The sequence below is a fragment of the Papaver somniferum genome, chromosome 10 (genome assembly GCF_003573695.1).
Source record: "Papaver somniferum cultivar HN1 chromosome 10, ASM357369v1, whole genome shotgun sequence".
Classification (NCBI taxonomy): domain Eukaryota; kingdom Viridiplantae; phylum Streptophyta; class Magnoliopsida; order Ranunculales; family Papaveraceae; genus Papaver; species Papaver somniferum.
In genome coordinates this window covers 159926291-159943547 of record NC_039367.1, presented here as the reverse complement: position 1 = coordinate 159943547, position 17257 = coordinate 159926291, and the positions used below count along the sequence as shown (strand labels likewise).

Genomic DNA, 17257 nt, shown 5'->3' with positions numbered 1-17257 from the left:
CAGAAGGCGTCCAGAGAAGAACGACAAAAGGTAACTGCAGCTAACTGCGACACCTCGCTGATGCTGTTGACGCTGCTGAAAATAAGTCTGCTATGGTGAGTCTGTTCTTCGTGTTCTTGAAGATTTTTAATGGCAGCAGCAGCAGGTGAACATTGCTGTTTTTCCTTCTTCTTCGCTCCTCCTGGCTCTGGCTCGACCCCAAACTCTTGATAAACCTTCTCTAACTTCTCTACACCTCTTATATACTTCACAGCTCAAAGAAATCCCGATAGAATCTCTTTTTTTCTTATCTGCCAGTTACGGGTTTCTATCTTCTTCTCTCTTATGTACGCGTCTGTTAGCTATCCCATTTCCACAAAACTCTCTCCTGACTTGAACAAAACTAGATACATGTATATCCAGCGTGAAAGTCTCCTAAAAATTTCTCACAAAATATTTGAACGTGAACAACAACATATGTGTCCTGTTTGGACTTTGATTGCTTCTCCCGGTCATTCCAGCCACTTCTGGCCCTTAAAATCACCCCTGTTATCTTCCTATAAGTCCATAGAGTAAGCCCAAACATTTCCAGCCCTTTAATCGCACTATAGCTCCTTCAAAAATTCCGATCAAAAACTGCCAGTTAACAAACTCACTTTCCCGCCAAAACTTCATTTGAAATGTGAAGAAGAGATGCCCCTATCCAGCTCCGGTTTCCCTTTAGCAGATGCCTGGAAATGGGTCACCCCTTAGTAATTAGGTTACCCCTTATCCAAAATCGAGGGTCCATATAGTGAGTTTTCTGGGACATTTTCCGCACTTTTTCGGGGTTCTTCCGGGGTATTTCTGAGGTGCTTCCGGTACTCTATCAACGGAGGCCCAAACGCCGCATTTTCAGCCAATTTCGCCGCAAAACCTTATTCTTCTAAAAACACCTACAAATAAATAAAATAACCAAATAAGTATAGAATCGAGCACTAACACTGTATACAATTGAGATACATTAGACACATAAATGCGTCTATCAGTATGCATAACCAGTTATGTATTGATTCATATAATTATGGGTGTCACGGTATACAAAATTAATTGTGGGCCTGAGAACGAGAATATTATTTTTTAATGGTAGCAGCAAAAATCCCTAAATGGGTTTGTAGAACACGATTTGGTCATCATATGTTTATGATCAAAACTTGTTTTCAATGAAGATTTTGAAATGAATTTCAGATTTTTATGAAACTCTCAGCCGTGAATTGAGTTGGAGTAAGCAATACTGGATGAGTTGTGAAGAAGGTTTAATTGCAGATGATGGTGTAAATACATGAAAGAAGATGATGGTGTAAATACATGATTTTGACCAAGAGACCCCGAATAACTGAAAGATAATGGTTTGCGTGGGAGTTAATGAAGCATGAAAGAAGATGATGATGTGGTTATGACTGCATAACATGTCATTCAGTCGAGAAACTGTCTGCATAACATGTTATGCATTCGTGAAAATGGATGCATAACCTGTTATGCATCTACAAAATTTGTTGCATAACCTGTTATGCGTCCGAAAATATGGCTACATAATGCATTATGCATCGAGAAAATAGATGCATAACCTGATATGCATTCATAAATATGGATGCATACTGCATTATGCATCAATTTTTTATATGTACGGCTAAAATCAACCAAAACAATGGTTACATAACTTGTTATAGATGCATAACTTTGTTATACAGATACATAACTTGTTATGCAGTCGAAAAAATGGTTGCAGAATGTGTTATGCATCGTTTTTGGTGACTGCATAATGGTTAAGTATCAAGTTTTCAAAAAATTTCCCTAAAATGAGGATCACCTCCGATTTTTTCATTAAAAACAAAAATTTGATATTCTTGTTTGTACTCGTTGAGTAGCTCTTTTAAAAATATTTCCAACGATATAAAATTTGTAAAATTCTAAGGCGCGGATTTTTAGATATGTTATGTCCAAGTTGCGCTGCCAATTATACCCCTGAAAAAGATAGTATGCATAACGAGTTATGCCTGAAAAGATAGTATGCATAACCAGTTATGTATTCATATAATAATTTCATATAATTATGGGTGTCACGGTATACAAAATTAATTGTGGGCCTGAGAACGAGAATATTATTTTTTAATGGTAGCAGCAAAAATCCCTAAATGGGTTTGTAGAACACGGTTTGGTCATCATATATTTATGATCAAAACTTGTTTTCAATGAAGATTTTGAAACGAATTTCAGATTTTTATGAAACTCTCAGCCGTGAATTGAGTTGGAGTAAGCAATACTTGATGAGTTGTGAAGAAGGTTTAATTGTAGATGATGGTGTAAATACATGAAAGAAGATGATGGTGTAAATACATGATTTTGACCAAAAGCCCCCGAATAACTGAAAGATAATGGTTTGTGTGGGAGTTAATGAAACATGAAAGAAGATGATGATGTGGTTATGACTGCATAACATGTCATTCAGTCGAGAAACTGTCTGCATAACATGTTATGCATTCGTGAAAATGGATGCATAACCTGTTATGCATCTACAAAATTTGTTGCATAACATGTTATGCAGTCCAGAAAATCTGCATAACCTGTTATGCGTCCGAAAATATTGCTACATAATGCATTATGCATCGAGAAAATAGATGCATAACCTGATATGCATCCGTAAATATGGATGCATACTGCATTATGCATCAATTTTTTATATGTACGGCTAAAATCAACCAAAACAATGGTTACATAACTTGTTATAGATGCATAACTTTGTTATGCAGATACATAACTTGTTATGCAGTCGGAAAAATGGTTGCATAATTCGTTATGCGTCTGCAGAATGTGTTATGCATCGTTTTTGGTGACTGCATAATGGTTAAGTATCAAGTTTTCAAAAAATTTCCCTAAAATGAGGATCACCTCCAATTTTTTCGTTAAAAACAAAAATTTGATATTCTTGTTTGTACTCGTTGCGTAGCTCTTTTAAAAAGATTTCCAACGATATAAAATTTTAAAATTTTAAGGCGCGGATTTTTAGATATGTTATGTTCAAGTTGCGCTGCCAATTATACCCCTGAAAAAGATAGTATGCATAACGAGTTATGCCTGAAAAGATAGTATGCATAACCAGTTATGTATTGATTCATATAATTATGGGTGTTACGGTATACAAAATTAATTGTGGGCCTGAGAACGAGAATATTATTTTTTCGGGGTCTCCCCGTAATTCCCCAAATAAAAAACCAACATATATTATCCAGACTTGTCTGATTAGTTTTAGCTTGGCCCAAGTTCCTGATCCATTATATGCATTTATATATATCGATACATTGAGGTATAAGCTTCTTCTAGACTCAGATAAGCAAAAACTAGGTGATATTTACACCATGTCTAGGGAGCTAGGAGTTCCAGCTGATAGTGAATCTCTTCAATCAAGATTTTACAGGCTCATCGAATATCAAACACAAACTCAGCATTCCAGGCTCGTTGAATATCAAACACAAACTCAGCAACAGTTAGAGATGTACCAAGCACAAAATCAGCGTCAATTTGGGGAGTTAACTAGTAGTATAACCAAACTTATGGAAATACTTGGCGAAAATTATAAGATTTTTGGTAAATTTAGTACTAATAAGAATCATCAAGGTTCTTTTGAATTAATTAACGAACAAAACTCGGTTGTGGCCGGCTCATCGATGCCGCAACCGGATTGCGAACAAGATATAGGTATGTACTTAAAGCACAAGCTTTTGTATAACTGGTACGTCTAATCAAATATTCCATAATTCTTTGGCTTAAGTTCTGGTTTCAGAGGAGAATACACCTCCGGCAAATGAGCAGGAACCTGTTCAATACACATACATCGAAAATCGAAACACTCCGGAAGATATAGAAGAAGAAATTATTCATGGGGTTTTAGATCCCTGCCTGCTGGAACAAAATGGTGAACGTCATTCACAACAACTGCAACTTAGCGGCTTTCAGACTGGAACTCCCACAGGGGATTTACCCATAGTTCAACTTAACTCCGGTGAGTATCTTATGCCTTCTATTGAAAAAATTAGATGGTGGTAGCTCATATATACTGTAGATGTTCTTTTGATGTAACATCAATTATGGACCCAATTCTAAAACTCGACGAATTTTTAAGGTGATGTCACAAGTTCTATGCTAGAAGAAGAGACATCACCGGTGAGTGAGCATGTACCTGATCACCAACAGATCAAGAGATAGGAGATGAAATTACCAGCGAGGTGTTACAACCCTTATTGAGACGACAATTGTCTGTTGGTAACCTTGGAGACTCCGTTGCAGTATCCTCCATGGATTCTAGTGAGTGCATAACGTTTCTTTTTTTCTTTCAAGTGCATGGTTTTTTTCTCATGTTCACCGGGCACTAAAAATTTATACATCCTGATTATTTTGTCGCTTAATTGTTTCCAAGGTAATCAACTTGCTCATAGTAGTAGTTACTCGTCGCTTCACAGAGCAGCCAAAACAGGAAACTGGGAAAGAGCTAAAAACCTGTTTAAGGATGATCCAGAATCATTAACAGCAGCAATCACAACTGAATCAGCAACCGCACTAATTATAGCTGTAGACAAAAAGCATTGGATGTTTGCGGAGAAACTCATAGAGCTCATGCTACCAAAAGCACTTGAAAAACAAGAATCCAAATACGGAAACACTGCACTCCACATTGCAGCTAGAGAAGGAAACAAGAATATTGCTGAGGCTCTAGTGAAGGGAAATCCTAACGTGACACAAATACGTAACAATAACAATGAAGTACCACTATTAACTGCTACGGTATCTGTTTCATGTGGACAAAAAGAGGTAGTCAAGTATCTTTGCTCCGTGACAAGAGACGAGGAGCCAAGTCCGGTAACTGGTCCCGACGGTTCTTCACTACTATGCAGTTTAATAAACGCCAATTTCTATGGTAAGTGAAGTACATGGGAATTTATAAGCCACTTCTCTATATATTATTCCAGAGGATCAAAGAAATGCATTGTTCAATCAATCAAGTAACTAACTAACTACTTTAATATGCAGATATTGCATTGTTTTTCTTCAAACAGCATCCCGAATTGGTAATGGAAAAAAACAGGAATCGTCAGACATGGCCGTTAGAAGCTATTGGCAAAAGACCATTTGCATTTCCGAGCGGAAGAAATCTAAATTCATGGCGGCGCTGCATATACCCATGTTAGTATTCCATCACTTTTATAAACTGTGTTGTTGATAGCCGATGCTTTTCAAATTATTAAAGTTGTTGTGCTTGGACTATAACTGCAGTGATTCAAGTTGACATGAGTAGTCCAAGCTGTTTCGCACCATAGGAGACATAGAAAACCAATCCGAGTGCTCCAGAGGAGATAGAGGAATATTTCCGTCATCCTTAACCATTTAACCCGAGGTTTGATTAAAAAAAAAAATATGATCCTTAACGGACACTACTGTTGTTACACTCTTATTTTTAGTGCTAAATTCTTGATGCAATATTCTTCTCATAAACTGTGCTGCAAATTTTAGGATATATCACGTGTAACTACTAGCTAAGTGCGATCATCCATTACAATTCCGCTGTTTTACTGATTAACTACTCAAGATAATTCACATACAGTTTCTGTGAGTCTTACTTGTATCTTATGCAGTCCCTAGTATCAAAGAATTATATAGACATAAATTGATCGACGAAGAAGCAGCTGCATTAGTTAAAGAAATGATTGCCCAACTTAAGAAAATGACAACCAATAAACCTCATCAGGCATTAGACTTTTTTGAAAATTCATATGTCTTGAAGACTGCTATAAAGTATGGAACAACTGAAATTGTAAAAGAATGCCTCTCGAAGTTTCCTGACTTAAGGTGGATCAAAACGAAGAATCAAACGTTAATACAAATTGCCATTGAGGAACGAAATGAGAAGATTTTAAAGCCCATCTGTGAGACTTGTGATGATGAAGATGACAAGGCTGAAATTCTTTCTAGAGGAGACATAAATGCCAATAGGGTTTTGCATTTTGCTGCCAAGTTAGCATCTTCCGCTCAACTTAATTTAGTCTCTGGCGCAGCTCTATAAATGCAAAGAGAGATGCAGTGGTTTAAGGTATGTAAGTATGAACTTTTAGTTGGGCATCTCACAGGGACCAGTTTAGAAACAGTATCTATAACATTTGATAGTTTCCTTAAGTGCTGCGGATTTCCGAACTAAATCGTTCGTAATTATATATCCATCACTTGTCATGTTACATTCAGGGGGTGGAGAAATGGTAAGAAAGAGTGACAGACTGGTGAGAAATGAAGATGGAAACACAGCTCAATTTGTATTTACGGTGGAACACAATGATTTAAGGAAGGAAGGAGAAAAATGGATGAAAGATACCTCTCATTCATGCATGGTGGTGGCTGTTCTTATCGCAACAATTGTGTTTGCTGCAGCTTTTACAGTACCCGGTGGAAATTTCAGTGATGATAATAAAAGAAACAAAGGCATTCCAATTTTCTTAAATAAGATGTCATTCATGGCGTTTGCTATATCAGATGCCCTGGCTCTCTTTTCCTCTGTCACATCAATTCTCATGTTCTTGGCCATTTTGACTTCGCGTTATGCAGAAGAAAATTTCCTTACTTCTTTGCCAACAAAGTTAATTATCGGTCTCGGAACTCTTTTCTTTTCTATAGCCGCAAATATGATAGCTTTTTGAGCAACACTTAGTATCGTACTTGGGCACAGAATAGTGTGGGTTCTTATCCCTATAACTTTGTTTGCTTGCGTTCCAGTCACCTTGTTCGCTTTGTTGCAATTTCCACTGCTTGTTGAAATGGTTCGCTCCACATATTGGCCTCGTGTCTTTCTTAGTTAATACTGAAGCATAGTACATGTTCTTTATAAGTAATCACGAAGAAACTGTTGTGCTTTTCAAAAGGTGTTTGTTTGTATTAACTTAAGTTATGTATGAAATTTATGAATTGTTTGGAAATTTATTCGTTTACGCGGGGATCTATAAGTTTGGGCAGTCTATATATTGATAGCTCATAGCTGAACCAAGTGTTGACTGGGGTTGACGATTCTAACTAGCTATTTAGTTTTTATAATCCAAATTTATCACAAATTAATCATACTGAAAGATGATTATACTCAGAAAAACAAACTACAAGAAAGACAGTTCAAAGATAAGCACTAAGGATGGATTTTTGATGTGTAGATAGTTCCTTCACTAGTTCCTTAGTAGCAGCAATAGCAAGCAGAAGAGAAACATGCAAACGAAAACAAACATATCCTTAGAGCCGCGCCCCTAGGCTAATATTGAGTTCAAGATGTCCCAGGTGTGCATGAGAATGACTAATTTGTCTAGAGATCTTTGCAAGAACCCCCTTCAGGTTCGGCATTCCGACCTCTAGGTTGGAACAATTGTTCATTTCCCTCTCCTGCAAAATTATCAGGCGAAGGCCAAGATTTCTTACTGCACAACTTTATAACAATTTTTTTATATTTACTACCGTTGGTAAAAGTTAATAAACCAGCTTCTTAGAGGGATTATGGCCATTTAGGCCACGGAAGTTTGAGACAATAACAGGTCGTGATTCCCTTAGATGTTCTGGGCCGAACGCGCACTACACTGATATATTCAACGAGTATATATCCTTGGCCGACAGGTCCGGGTAATCTTCGAAAATTTCATCGTGATGGGGATAAATCATTGCAGACTAGCGGCCGGAATGACCAGACTACCGGACCCTTCAACAATGTTGAGCGTTAAAACCGTCGTTGCATCGGCATCTGACATGCCCATCTGGGTGGTAAGCCGTATACATGGATTCTTGTTCATGTGTATGGGCCAGTCATCAGGGACAACTTAGACGATGGTCATATCCTCAGCATGCGAACTTGTTAAACAACTAGTTGGCAGACTTGTGCTGCTTTCGGGGCAGGGATAAAGTGATTATGCTACTTTAACGGTCGTGAATACGTAAACCCAATTAGAGCGGTGTGCTCACTCCCTGTTCATCACAACACGACACGGAATGTGTTAAGGATTACTCAACCAATTGGTGGGTTGCGTCTAGGCCCGCAGGCAGCCGATGTAAAAACTTTAGCCGCATCTTTGGAGATAAGATCGTTATGCGGTTTATCTTCGCTCGACACAGTACTTGTTACTGGAAAACGAGCTTCGGTTCTCGGGGATTGATCATTGAAATGACCTAGGCTGGAATGACCAGACTAACGTCCCCTTCAACAATGTTGAGCGTTAAGGCCGTTGTTACGTAGTATCTGGCGATATTCCCTTTTGGGTGGTCAGCCGTATCCATGGATTCTTGTTCATGTGTACGGGTCATTCGCCAAGATGAACTCTTTCGATGGCTATACCTTCAACATGCAAACTTGTTACACCATCGGCTAAGCAGGGACTATATGCATGCTAATTTAACGGTCGTGAATACGTAAACCCAATTAGAGTAGTGTGCCCACTCCGTGCTCGGTAACCATTACGGCACGCAATGTGCCAAAACTATTTTCCTTCAGGTTGTGCAAGGCGTGGGCAGGCCCGCGTAGAAACTATGTCTCACTTTTGGGAGCTAACATTGTTTCCTACCCGACCCGGTACTTGCCACTGGAAAAGGGTTTGGTCTTGGTAAAAGTTAATAAACCAAGAAAAGAAGGGAAAATAATACCAAAATTAACCACCACCCATTACCGCTGGCCAGTTCAAAACAGATACAGTATTCTCAAAAATGTCCCCACCATAAGACCAATTTTACATCAACCACTTAACATCGTCGATCAACTAGTTGATGGAAAAATAGTCAAAATGCCCCAATTTGGGAGGGATGATTGGAGAAATGCCCCAATCCGTTATCTTTTTCATCCAAGCCAGTTCAGTGGTGAATTTGGCACACATGTGACTTCACCCTATTTCGTACAAGCCAGACTGTCCACCGTATTTCAAAATGGACAAAACTCCGTAACTTTCTTTCCCTTATGTTACTCTTTCTTCGACTCCGTTCCTAAATATTAGCTTTATGACGAATTAATTATACTAAAAGATGATTACATTGATTCACAAAAATAAATTACAAGAAAGACGTTTTGAAGGACACCACACATTTTCTTGGAACAACAGTTTAGAAAACAAGCAACAAGATTTATTGATAAAACAAAGATGCACACAAGGGCTGGATATTTGGTGTCTAGATGGTTATTACTTCACCACGTTCCACATTAGCAGCGATAGAATGCAGAAGAGAAAGATGCAAACGAAAGCAATCACATCCTTAGAACCGTGTAGGCTAACATTGAGTTCAACATGTCCCAGGTGTGATGAGCATGACTAATTTGCTTTGAGACCTCAGCGCGAACCCATGATCCGGGATCTTCAGATTGGAACCTATGTTCATCAGCTTGTCCTGCAAAACTTCCAGTCGGAGGCCATGTGGGTGGTTCTGGTGGGCAAGGTGCAGGTGCTGAGTGCGCAGATTTGCGACTTATACCTGAACTATCTCCGTCATCAGCTTCTTTCAGCAATTTCTTGGCTTCCAAGTATCCACTATCCTCGCCTTCAGAAGTAATTATAATTTCAGAAATCAATTTTCTTAGAGCTTTGAGTAAAACTAGCTAGGAATCTATCTGCACATCAAATTGAAAGGATGTGTGTTACATACCTGTTTGAAGGTCCTTCAACAGAGCTTTTTGAGCTGCTTTATCATTCTTAATTTGTTTCCAGACTTTTCCCACGTAATAATTCTGCAAAATCCTTAGTTACCAATTAAGAGAATAATAAAACTAACAAATGAACCCTAGAAAGATACAAGAAAATACTTTTTGATAATCTGAATACACTTACTTCGCCATCTATGGTTACCCAGCAAGAACCATTTTTATCTAACAATTTTCGAGTAACAACAGATGGATCCATGTAGTTGTTGCACCTTTACAAGGAACTCTTTTTACATACTTGTATAGATCATATGATTTCAGATCATCACTAGACCCCAAATAATGGAAGGTAGGAAAAACCATAAACAAAGTAGATAAAATAATACGTATTTGGTGCAATTAAGTAGGTAGAGAGACGACTTTATAAATTTGAACCTAACAAATGATTGGCTAGGACCGATTTTTTTTTTTTTTTTTGATCGGTAAAGACCAAAAATATTATTAGCTAATGCATATTGACAAACAATATATGGAGATTTTAAAGTCTGTCAAATGTGGTATCGACTATGGAGCACACTCAGTAAATTTAGTTTAAAGTTGCATGACAGAAAAATAATTGCAGATGAAGGTTGTTGATTTCGGACGCAGCATTCCTCATCTGCTGCCCTGCCTGCAGGTTGGTTCTGTGTAGTTGTTATCTCGACATTAAAGAATTCATAGTACAAAACAGAACACTTTGTATATAAATTAATGCAGGTACAAGGAAACAGATTTATAAACTAATTAGGAGCGCGCAGGTACAAGGATGAATGATGCGGTGGTTAATTTTATACTCGATGAGGCACTTTATTAATGGGGGATGAGGCAAAAGATCTGTCAGTGGTATATCGAGACAGGATTAGTGCTTTATCGAGGGTCAAGCAGACTGTCAACCAAGCATTTTCTAGGGCTTTCACTGATATCGTACATGAGGTTTGGTAAAAAAAACTCTGCTAAGTAACAAAAATAATGGTCATGCATATCCCCTACAATCATGCAAAGGGGGAGGAATAATACCAGTTAATATTGATGGCAAGGAATTTTGACGATCCAACTTGGAGAAGGGGTGACGATGCATTTCAGGAGTTCTGGACTGCACTCCACGTGAAGAATTGGACCTTTGGTTTTCTTATAATCAATCAGAGAGGACGCCTAGGTCTTGGACCTGCCTCAGTTTCCACCCAAACAGCTTGCCCACATAATTCCAGCCTCTGGTAGTCTCAAGACTCTCAACAATAAAATTGTTGCAAGACTCTCAACAATAAAATTGTTGCAAATCTTTTTCTCCCCAGAGCATATACCAGCCAGTACTGTTTCCATCCTGCTCAATAAGATGGCCAACAGTTTATTTAAATATAGCAGACTGTTTACTTCGATGAGAGATACAACCAACCACTGATACAAAACAAATTCAACTAGATGTAGCAGGCTTCCATAGACTAGACCAATTTAAACCACTTTAGGAGTGCAAAGAGCAGTTTTAAATACAACCATTGAAGACCCAAAACAGAATTGGAGAAAGTTTTACACTCCTCATAAAGTAGAAGTCAAACTTTCTATAACCCTCTTGTTATCCCATTTTTTGATGACAGGAGATAGCTGCATTTGAAAGACGCGCTACAGCTTTAAGGCTTATCAGAGCTTCTGCCTGCTCTAGCACCCTTGTACTCGTCGAGATTTCCAGATTTGCAGAGCATTATCCTGCACAAGTTGTGAAACTAAGATCCCTGCCTGCAACATTAACACTATGGGGAAGTATGAACGTCAACACTAAGTTTGAGCCAGCAAAGTGGAGGTGGAATCCACACACATGATTGAGAGTTTCTATTGCTACATGACATAATGGAATTTAACAGGAAACATATCATGATAGGAGTTTAAGATACAGGAAATATGACTACTGCTGCTATGTTGAGAAACTAAAGCTCACTATTGAGGAAAACAAAGAATATCATAGGGTAAACAGAAATGGGAACTACTGAGTCAAGCATGTATGACCTTACATAATTCTATAATTTATGCAGGAACTATTAAAATCATATAAACAGGTACTTTTAGAAGAATACAAATGCGACAGACCTAGTGTCAATTACAGGTTAGAGTTGTTAGACATTGTTTACAGATCACATCAATGTCCGAGTTACTGATCTCCTCATACCCTCTTAAAGTGAAAACAAAGAAGAAAAATACATAATAATGCCATTGTTATCGGACTAGGTGACATCCAGGCAACTCGTGTTAAAAATGATGCACTAATGATCTAACTGAAACTCAGAGTTAATAAATTTGAAAAAATTGGTGCAAGCGTTGATGTATGTATGAATTGTGCGGATTCATAATGAAATGCATCAGTAAATAAGAAGATGGCAAAATCTTTGCTGCCAAGTGCCAACAGTTTATGCATCCTTGCTACTAGTTTGTCAGGTACCTGGCAGGAAATGATCCTTCCAGTGGATATGGAAACATAGCAACATTTCAAGACAAACAATCAGCTTGGTTGTTAACAACAATTGAAACATCAATTTTTATAGCTATCACACAGAACCCTGTCTACTTGGCTCTATTGTTCTTACAAAATGACAGGACTTCCAATTTGATCATACAAAAGTGGTTACCTTGGCATAACATGTGCAAGTGCAAATTTGGATCCCCAACTCCAAATTATCTATCGAATGTACGAAACAAGTTATTAAAGCACGCATCGAACTATCCAACTGTACTCAGATTGAATGAGCAACAAAGCATATACTACAAAGCAATATAGCTCATTACAAAATGAAAAGAATGGTGTCAAGTTGAGATTGATGACATGGAAAACACAGTAAGCTACTCATTAGGATCATGCCAAAAGGTTTCTACGATATCAAGTTAAAACCCATGCATATAAATATCTATAATATTACATCAGAAGCTCAGCGAAGATTACCAGTTAATATGTGTATCCAGGGAGCTTATCTTGCTAGCTCCTTTCCTGGAAAAAACGGCTTTATGTCTTCAACAAATCTAGCTTAACCCAATATTTTGACATCTTCTTCTCCCAATTCTTTCAACGAAATTAAGGTGTTCTTGTGAGGTAATAGTTGCTCAACTGAACTAAAACGCACAAGTTCTTTCGAGGTTGAAGTTACTGCATCATAAATGCCGAGAGACCAAAGATGAAAATATAAAACACCGCCATTTACCAAGGCAAATGGTTTTTTCTCGGGATAACTAAACTCATAACTCCAACCCAATGTCTCTTGCTCCACCTGCTCTTTCGTGCCCTGACTATCGTTCTTCCCTTTCAGTAGCCATATGTCAGATGTGCTTTCGCTCAAATGATAGCCATGTTCAGTGGCATAGTATAAAACCCCACCCAAAACCCCTATAGCATATCCATGCCACCAGCCTGGTGGCTTAGGAGGTGGTGAAATATGTTCACGAAATTTTTCCTCAGCCAAATCGAGAACATAAACCATTCCTCCACATTTATTAACCCAAGACAGCGCTCCATTCACAAAGACACCATGATCGATAAGAGTATCGCCACACTTAAGATCAAATCTACCAACATTTCTCCACCCCTTGCCACTGCCAACAGTGTAAACTGCAACCTCAACAATACTGAAGTCTGTTTTTAACCTAACACTTTCAACAAATTTATACTCATTAGTTAAAGGAAGGTAACCAAACCCTCTCGCCCAAGGCTTATACTGATCGGAATCGGATTCTCTACTAAATTTTGGTATATTAACATACTCTTTAGTCACGGGGTTACAAATACAAACAGATGTATCATGGAATTCAGATAAGCAGACCAAACCATTAATTGAACCTAAAAAGATATAACTAGAATATGCAAATGGAGGGGTGAAATTGATCCTTCTCATACTGTCAATAGGGTTTCATCATTGTTCTCATTATACTCAAAATAGTAAAAATGCCCTGGACTTAAGACAAGAAAGCTTGACTTACTAGAATCATCAGAGTGATTGAGACGAGTTAGATGGGATTTAGAGAATGATGGATGATGAGAAACAAGATTTCTCCACTGCTTGCAAGCTAATTTACACTCTAATACCGATTCAGTTGGCAAGTGAGTGATAATGTCGAGTAATATGTCTGTTGCTAGATCACTGAAATTCCCCATTTTATAACGAAGAGGAATTAACAAGAGAAATGTTAGCTAGGGTTCTTATGAGAAATTGAGAATTTTGGGCGTGGAGAGAGTAAAGGGTTTGGGGCTTTTCGAGAGAGGAATTTCTAATGGAAAATGTTTACGGTTTAATAAAGAACCAAATAGTAGGAACTAGATGGGATATAGTAGTGCCTTAAGTGAACCGCTGAAATAGTGCTTGCCTCAATCTTATAAGGTATTTGAATGCAAACTCAGAAGTTGTTTTTCGATTTCTGGAAATCAAAAGTCTGTGTGGCAATAATATTTCAGAACGACTCCTAAAAGCAGAAAAGCTTCACAAAATTGGTTAAAAAGACCAAAATCAACAATTTTTGGATGAATAGGTCATTTAGATCTTGATACTGTTTAAATGGACAAAAATGTAAAAATAGTCAGGATGTAAACAATTTCATCATACCAATTCTCAAATATTTTTTTTATTTTTAATTTACATCAGGATCCATCCAGTTTCATCCTTGCTATTTTTTAAGTTTAAGTCAGGATGAATCCAGTTTCATCCTTGCTATTTTTTTGGTGTCCATTTCACCCATAATAATTTTTACTCGTCCATTTGAACCATGTTTTAAAAATATTTGGACAAATGACCCATTTTCCGAAAAATCAACCTTTTGTAAAGCAAAATAATTTTGTTTCCGGCTTGAAATAGAAGAAGAAATCAGAAGCAAATTTTTATCCAAACACGCTATTAAACTAGTTAGACGTGGCTATTGAAAAATTGCACAAATTCACCCATCTTGTTCGATTATTAAAGTACGAAAACAAACAATTCTAGTTCCTTCCCATTTAATTGCTTGATTATTGTTCTTTTCTACTTCTTCTGTAAGTCAAAATGGTATTAAAAGCAAATATAATTACAAGGGCACTAAACTTATGAAAGAAAGCCCAAAGGTCCCCCAAAATCCTTCACATGCAAATTTGAAACGAAAATGAAATTAGCTGATCCATTTCACAGACGGAATAAATATTGTTCTCGGCTAGTAAAATTGCTCGTTTGTCAAAGTGTTTGATTGGTAATTGAAGAATGGAATAGTTGGAACTAGAGTATTCGTACGTTGTAGTTAAAATGGAATAGTTAGTGCCTTAAGTGGGTGAATCGGTAAAATAGTGCTTTCCTCAGTACGGGACCTTACTCCTAAACTAGCTACAAGTGGCCTTGGCATTAATTGACCGATCTCTTTTTTCTTTTCTTATTTTACCGGTAAAAAGAAATAAAGAATTTGATACTTGCCAATTACGAATTAAGATCGTGTAGCATCACCCGTCTTCCTAAGGAGCATATATTTCGGGTCGAGGGCCTAGTTCATAGTTCATGTACTTAACCTCTTATCTACAAAACGTTTATAGTTTCCACAAAATTGATTAAAAAGATCAAAATCATTAATTTCTGTGTGAAAAAGACATCTAAAATTTGATACTGTTTAAATGGATGAGAATGTAAAATAGTCAGGATTGTAGTTGTAAAAAATCTTACAACTACACTCCACTAAAACTGATCCAATTTCTAGGTGATCATTATGAATTCTTGTTTTATTAATTGAAGATTGGGAATGTTTACAAAATAGATTCAAGTATTACAACAATTCTACTTGAAATCTAGATTCACTTTCTCTCTCTCTCCTTATTTCTTTACCAAGACTTACCTTAGAATCCTCTAAGAAACAATGACCTCTCTCCTTTATATAGGATTATACATATTGGATGACAGCTAAGAAACCCATTATTTTCGGGATCACTATGCGACACATTCGCTCATATACAATCGCTCATCCTCGCATAGCATACTTCTTCGCATAATTCTTCACACCTTACTCGTGACTTTGCTGACATCATCTGATGCTTCATCTCAACTTTGTTGTGTGCGATGCTCTTCGTTTAAGTTGTACTCTTTACTTCGCGTTGTTATTAACGTGTGCGATATTTAACTCCTGCATTTGCCTCTTCTCATATTGCTTATTCTTCAGAATGAGCGATATGAGAAATTCCCCTCTTGTAAATTGCACATGCTTGTCTTTTCATTTTACTTTGCCGACAATTTTCCCTATTTCAAGCTCTCCTTATGTACGCGTGTCCTTTTAACCACTCATCTTTTGACACGTCCTTTTTAACCGTATGTTTTTATCCGTTCTTTTCTTCGCATTAATGAGAATAAATCTTGAAAAACGGGTCGCTCTTTCCTATATATTCTCTTCTACCTTACTCCTTTCATTTCTTTCATTCTTCTTCACCTTCTCTGCAAATTTATACTTCTTCATTCCCATTCTTTAATGGCTCCTGCTGGTAAAAAGATGGAAATTGGATTTAACAAACTAAAAACTGATTTTAATCAGAGGGGTTACGAACTCTCTCTTCCTCCTTCATATAGTTTCGCATCCAAACTTAATCTTGATCAAATCAAATCTGATAAATGGAATATCGAAAAGTCATCGTTGCATTAGGTCAACTTCAATTTCTACCAATTCCTTTGTATAACCCCGAGATTCCTCTCTTCTATAGAATTCTTGATGATGAAAGATTCGCACGAGGAATATTTCAGTTGAGTGGTGATGCTATTAGGATACCATTATAGTATGCTCGCCGCGCAGCTGGTCTTGGGAATTCTTACCCTTATGAAGTGCGAAAAGAGGATCATCGTGATAAAATAGATCTTGCTGAGTATACTCTTGATAATTTCTTTAAGAATTATTACGTCACTGTTATGAAAAGTAACGTGACTAAATGGGTTGTTCGCATAAGGAGAGTAGATCGTATCGCTGAAGATGAGAAAATTATGCGAGACTTTGATTGGAATTCAAACTCTAATCGTGCTGCTCGCAGATCCAATGATTCTAGTTGGCTTAATTGCCCTGTCATCTTGGAAGGTTCCTTTGTGTCTGTTAAAGCTGCGGATGGTTCTGATAATCCTCTTCCCGAAGAGGATTGTCATCTTGGAAGGGTCATTTGTATCTGGTAAAGCTGCGGATGGTTCTGACAATCCTCTTTACCAACCTTGGGAATTTAAATTACTCGCAAATGAGGAAAAGAAAGTAGCGGTATGTGATCTTCTTGATCCAATTTGTAAATTCTCATAACTTTCCTTCTTATCTCTTATTTCTTCTCCTTCGCAGGATGCCAAAAAGGTCAGTATTTCGCGCAAGGTATCAACTTCACAGAAAAAGGAAGCAAGAAACACAGTTTCTATTTTTAAAAATATTGTTGCCTCTGTTTCTTATCTTGATTATTCGCGTAGGTGAATCCTTTGAATGACAAAACTTTAAGCAAAGGCAAGAGCACTCCTAAGAAACCCGCGTCAAAATCTGTATCCAAGAAAACTTCATTAAAAGATGATGTTTCTAGGAACCTTGTGAGATATGATTCTTCTTCAAGTTCATATTCTTCAGATGAAAATACTTTTG

General features: G+C 37.4%; 2 protein-coding genes and 1 pseudogene across 2 annotated transcripts; 1 reads left to right on the top strand and 2 right to left on the bottom strand.

Annotated features, from left to right (window-relative positions):
- Positions 1 to 3374: 3374 nt before the first annotated feature.
- LOC113316712 lies at positions 3375 to 6857 on the top strand (annotated as a pseudogene).
- A 2173-nt stretch (positions 6858 to 9030) lies between these two features.
- Positions 9031 to 10057, bottom strand: LOC113317413. The gene is made up of 3 exons (XM_026565529.1): positions 9837 to 10057; positions 9655 to 9736; positions 9031 to 9549 (listed from the first exon to the last, which is right to left on the bottom strand). Exons 1-3 carry the CDS (start codon positions 9906 to 9908, stop codon positions 9260 to 9262), a joined length of 444 nt encoding a protein of 147 aa, XP_026421314.1. The 5' UTR covers positions 9909 to 10057; the 3' UTR covers positions 9031 to 9259.
- Positions 10058 to 10429: 372 nt separating this feature from the next.
- LOC113315092 (F-box/kelch-repeat protein At3g23880-like) lies at positions 10430 to 13925 on the bottom strand. The gene is made up of 2 exons (XM_026563409.1): positions 12615 to 13925; positions 10430 to 11389 (listed from the first exon to the last, which is right to left on the bottom strand). Exon 1 carries the CDS (start codon positions 13555 to 13557, stop codon positions 12697 to 12699), a length of 861 nt encoding a protein of 286 aa, XP_026419194.1. The 5' UTR covers positions 13558 to 13925; the 3' UTR covers positions 10430 to 11389; positions 12615 to 12696.
- Between the last annotated feature and the right edge of the window lie 3332 nt (positions 13926 to 17257).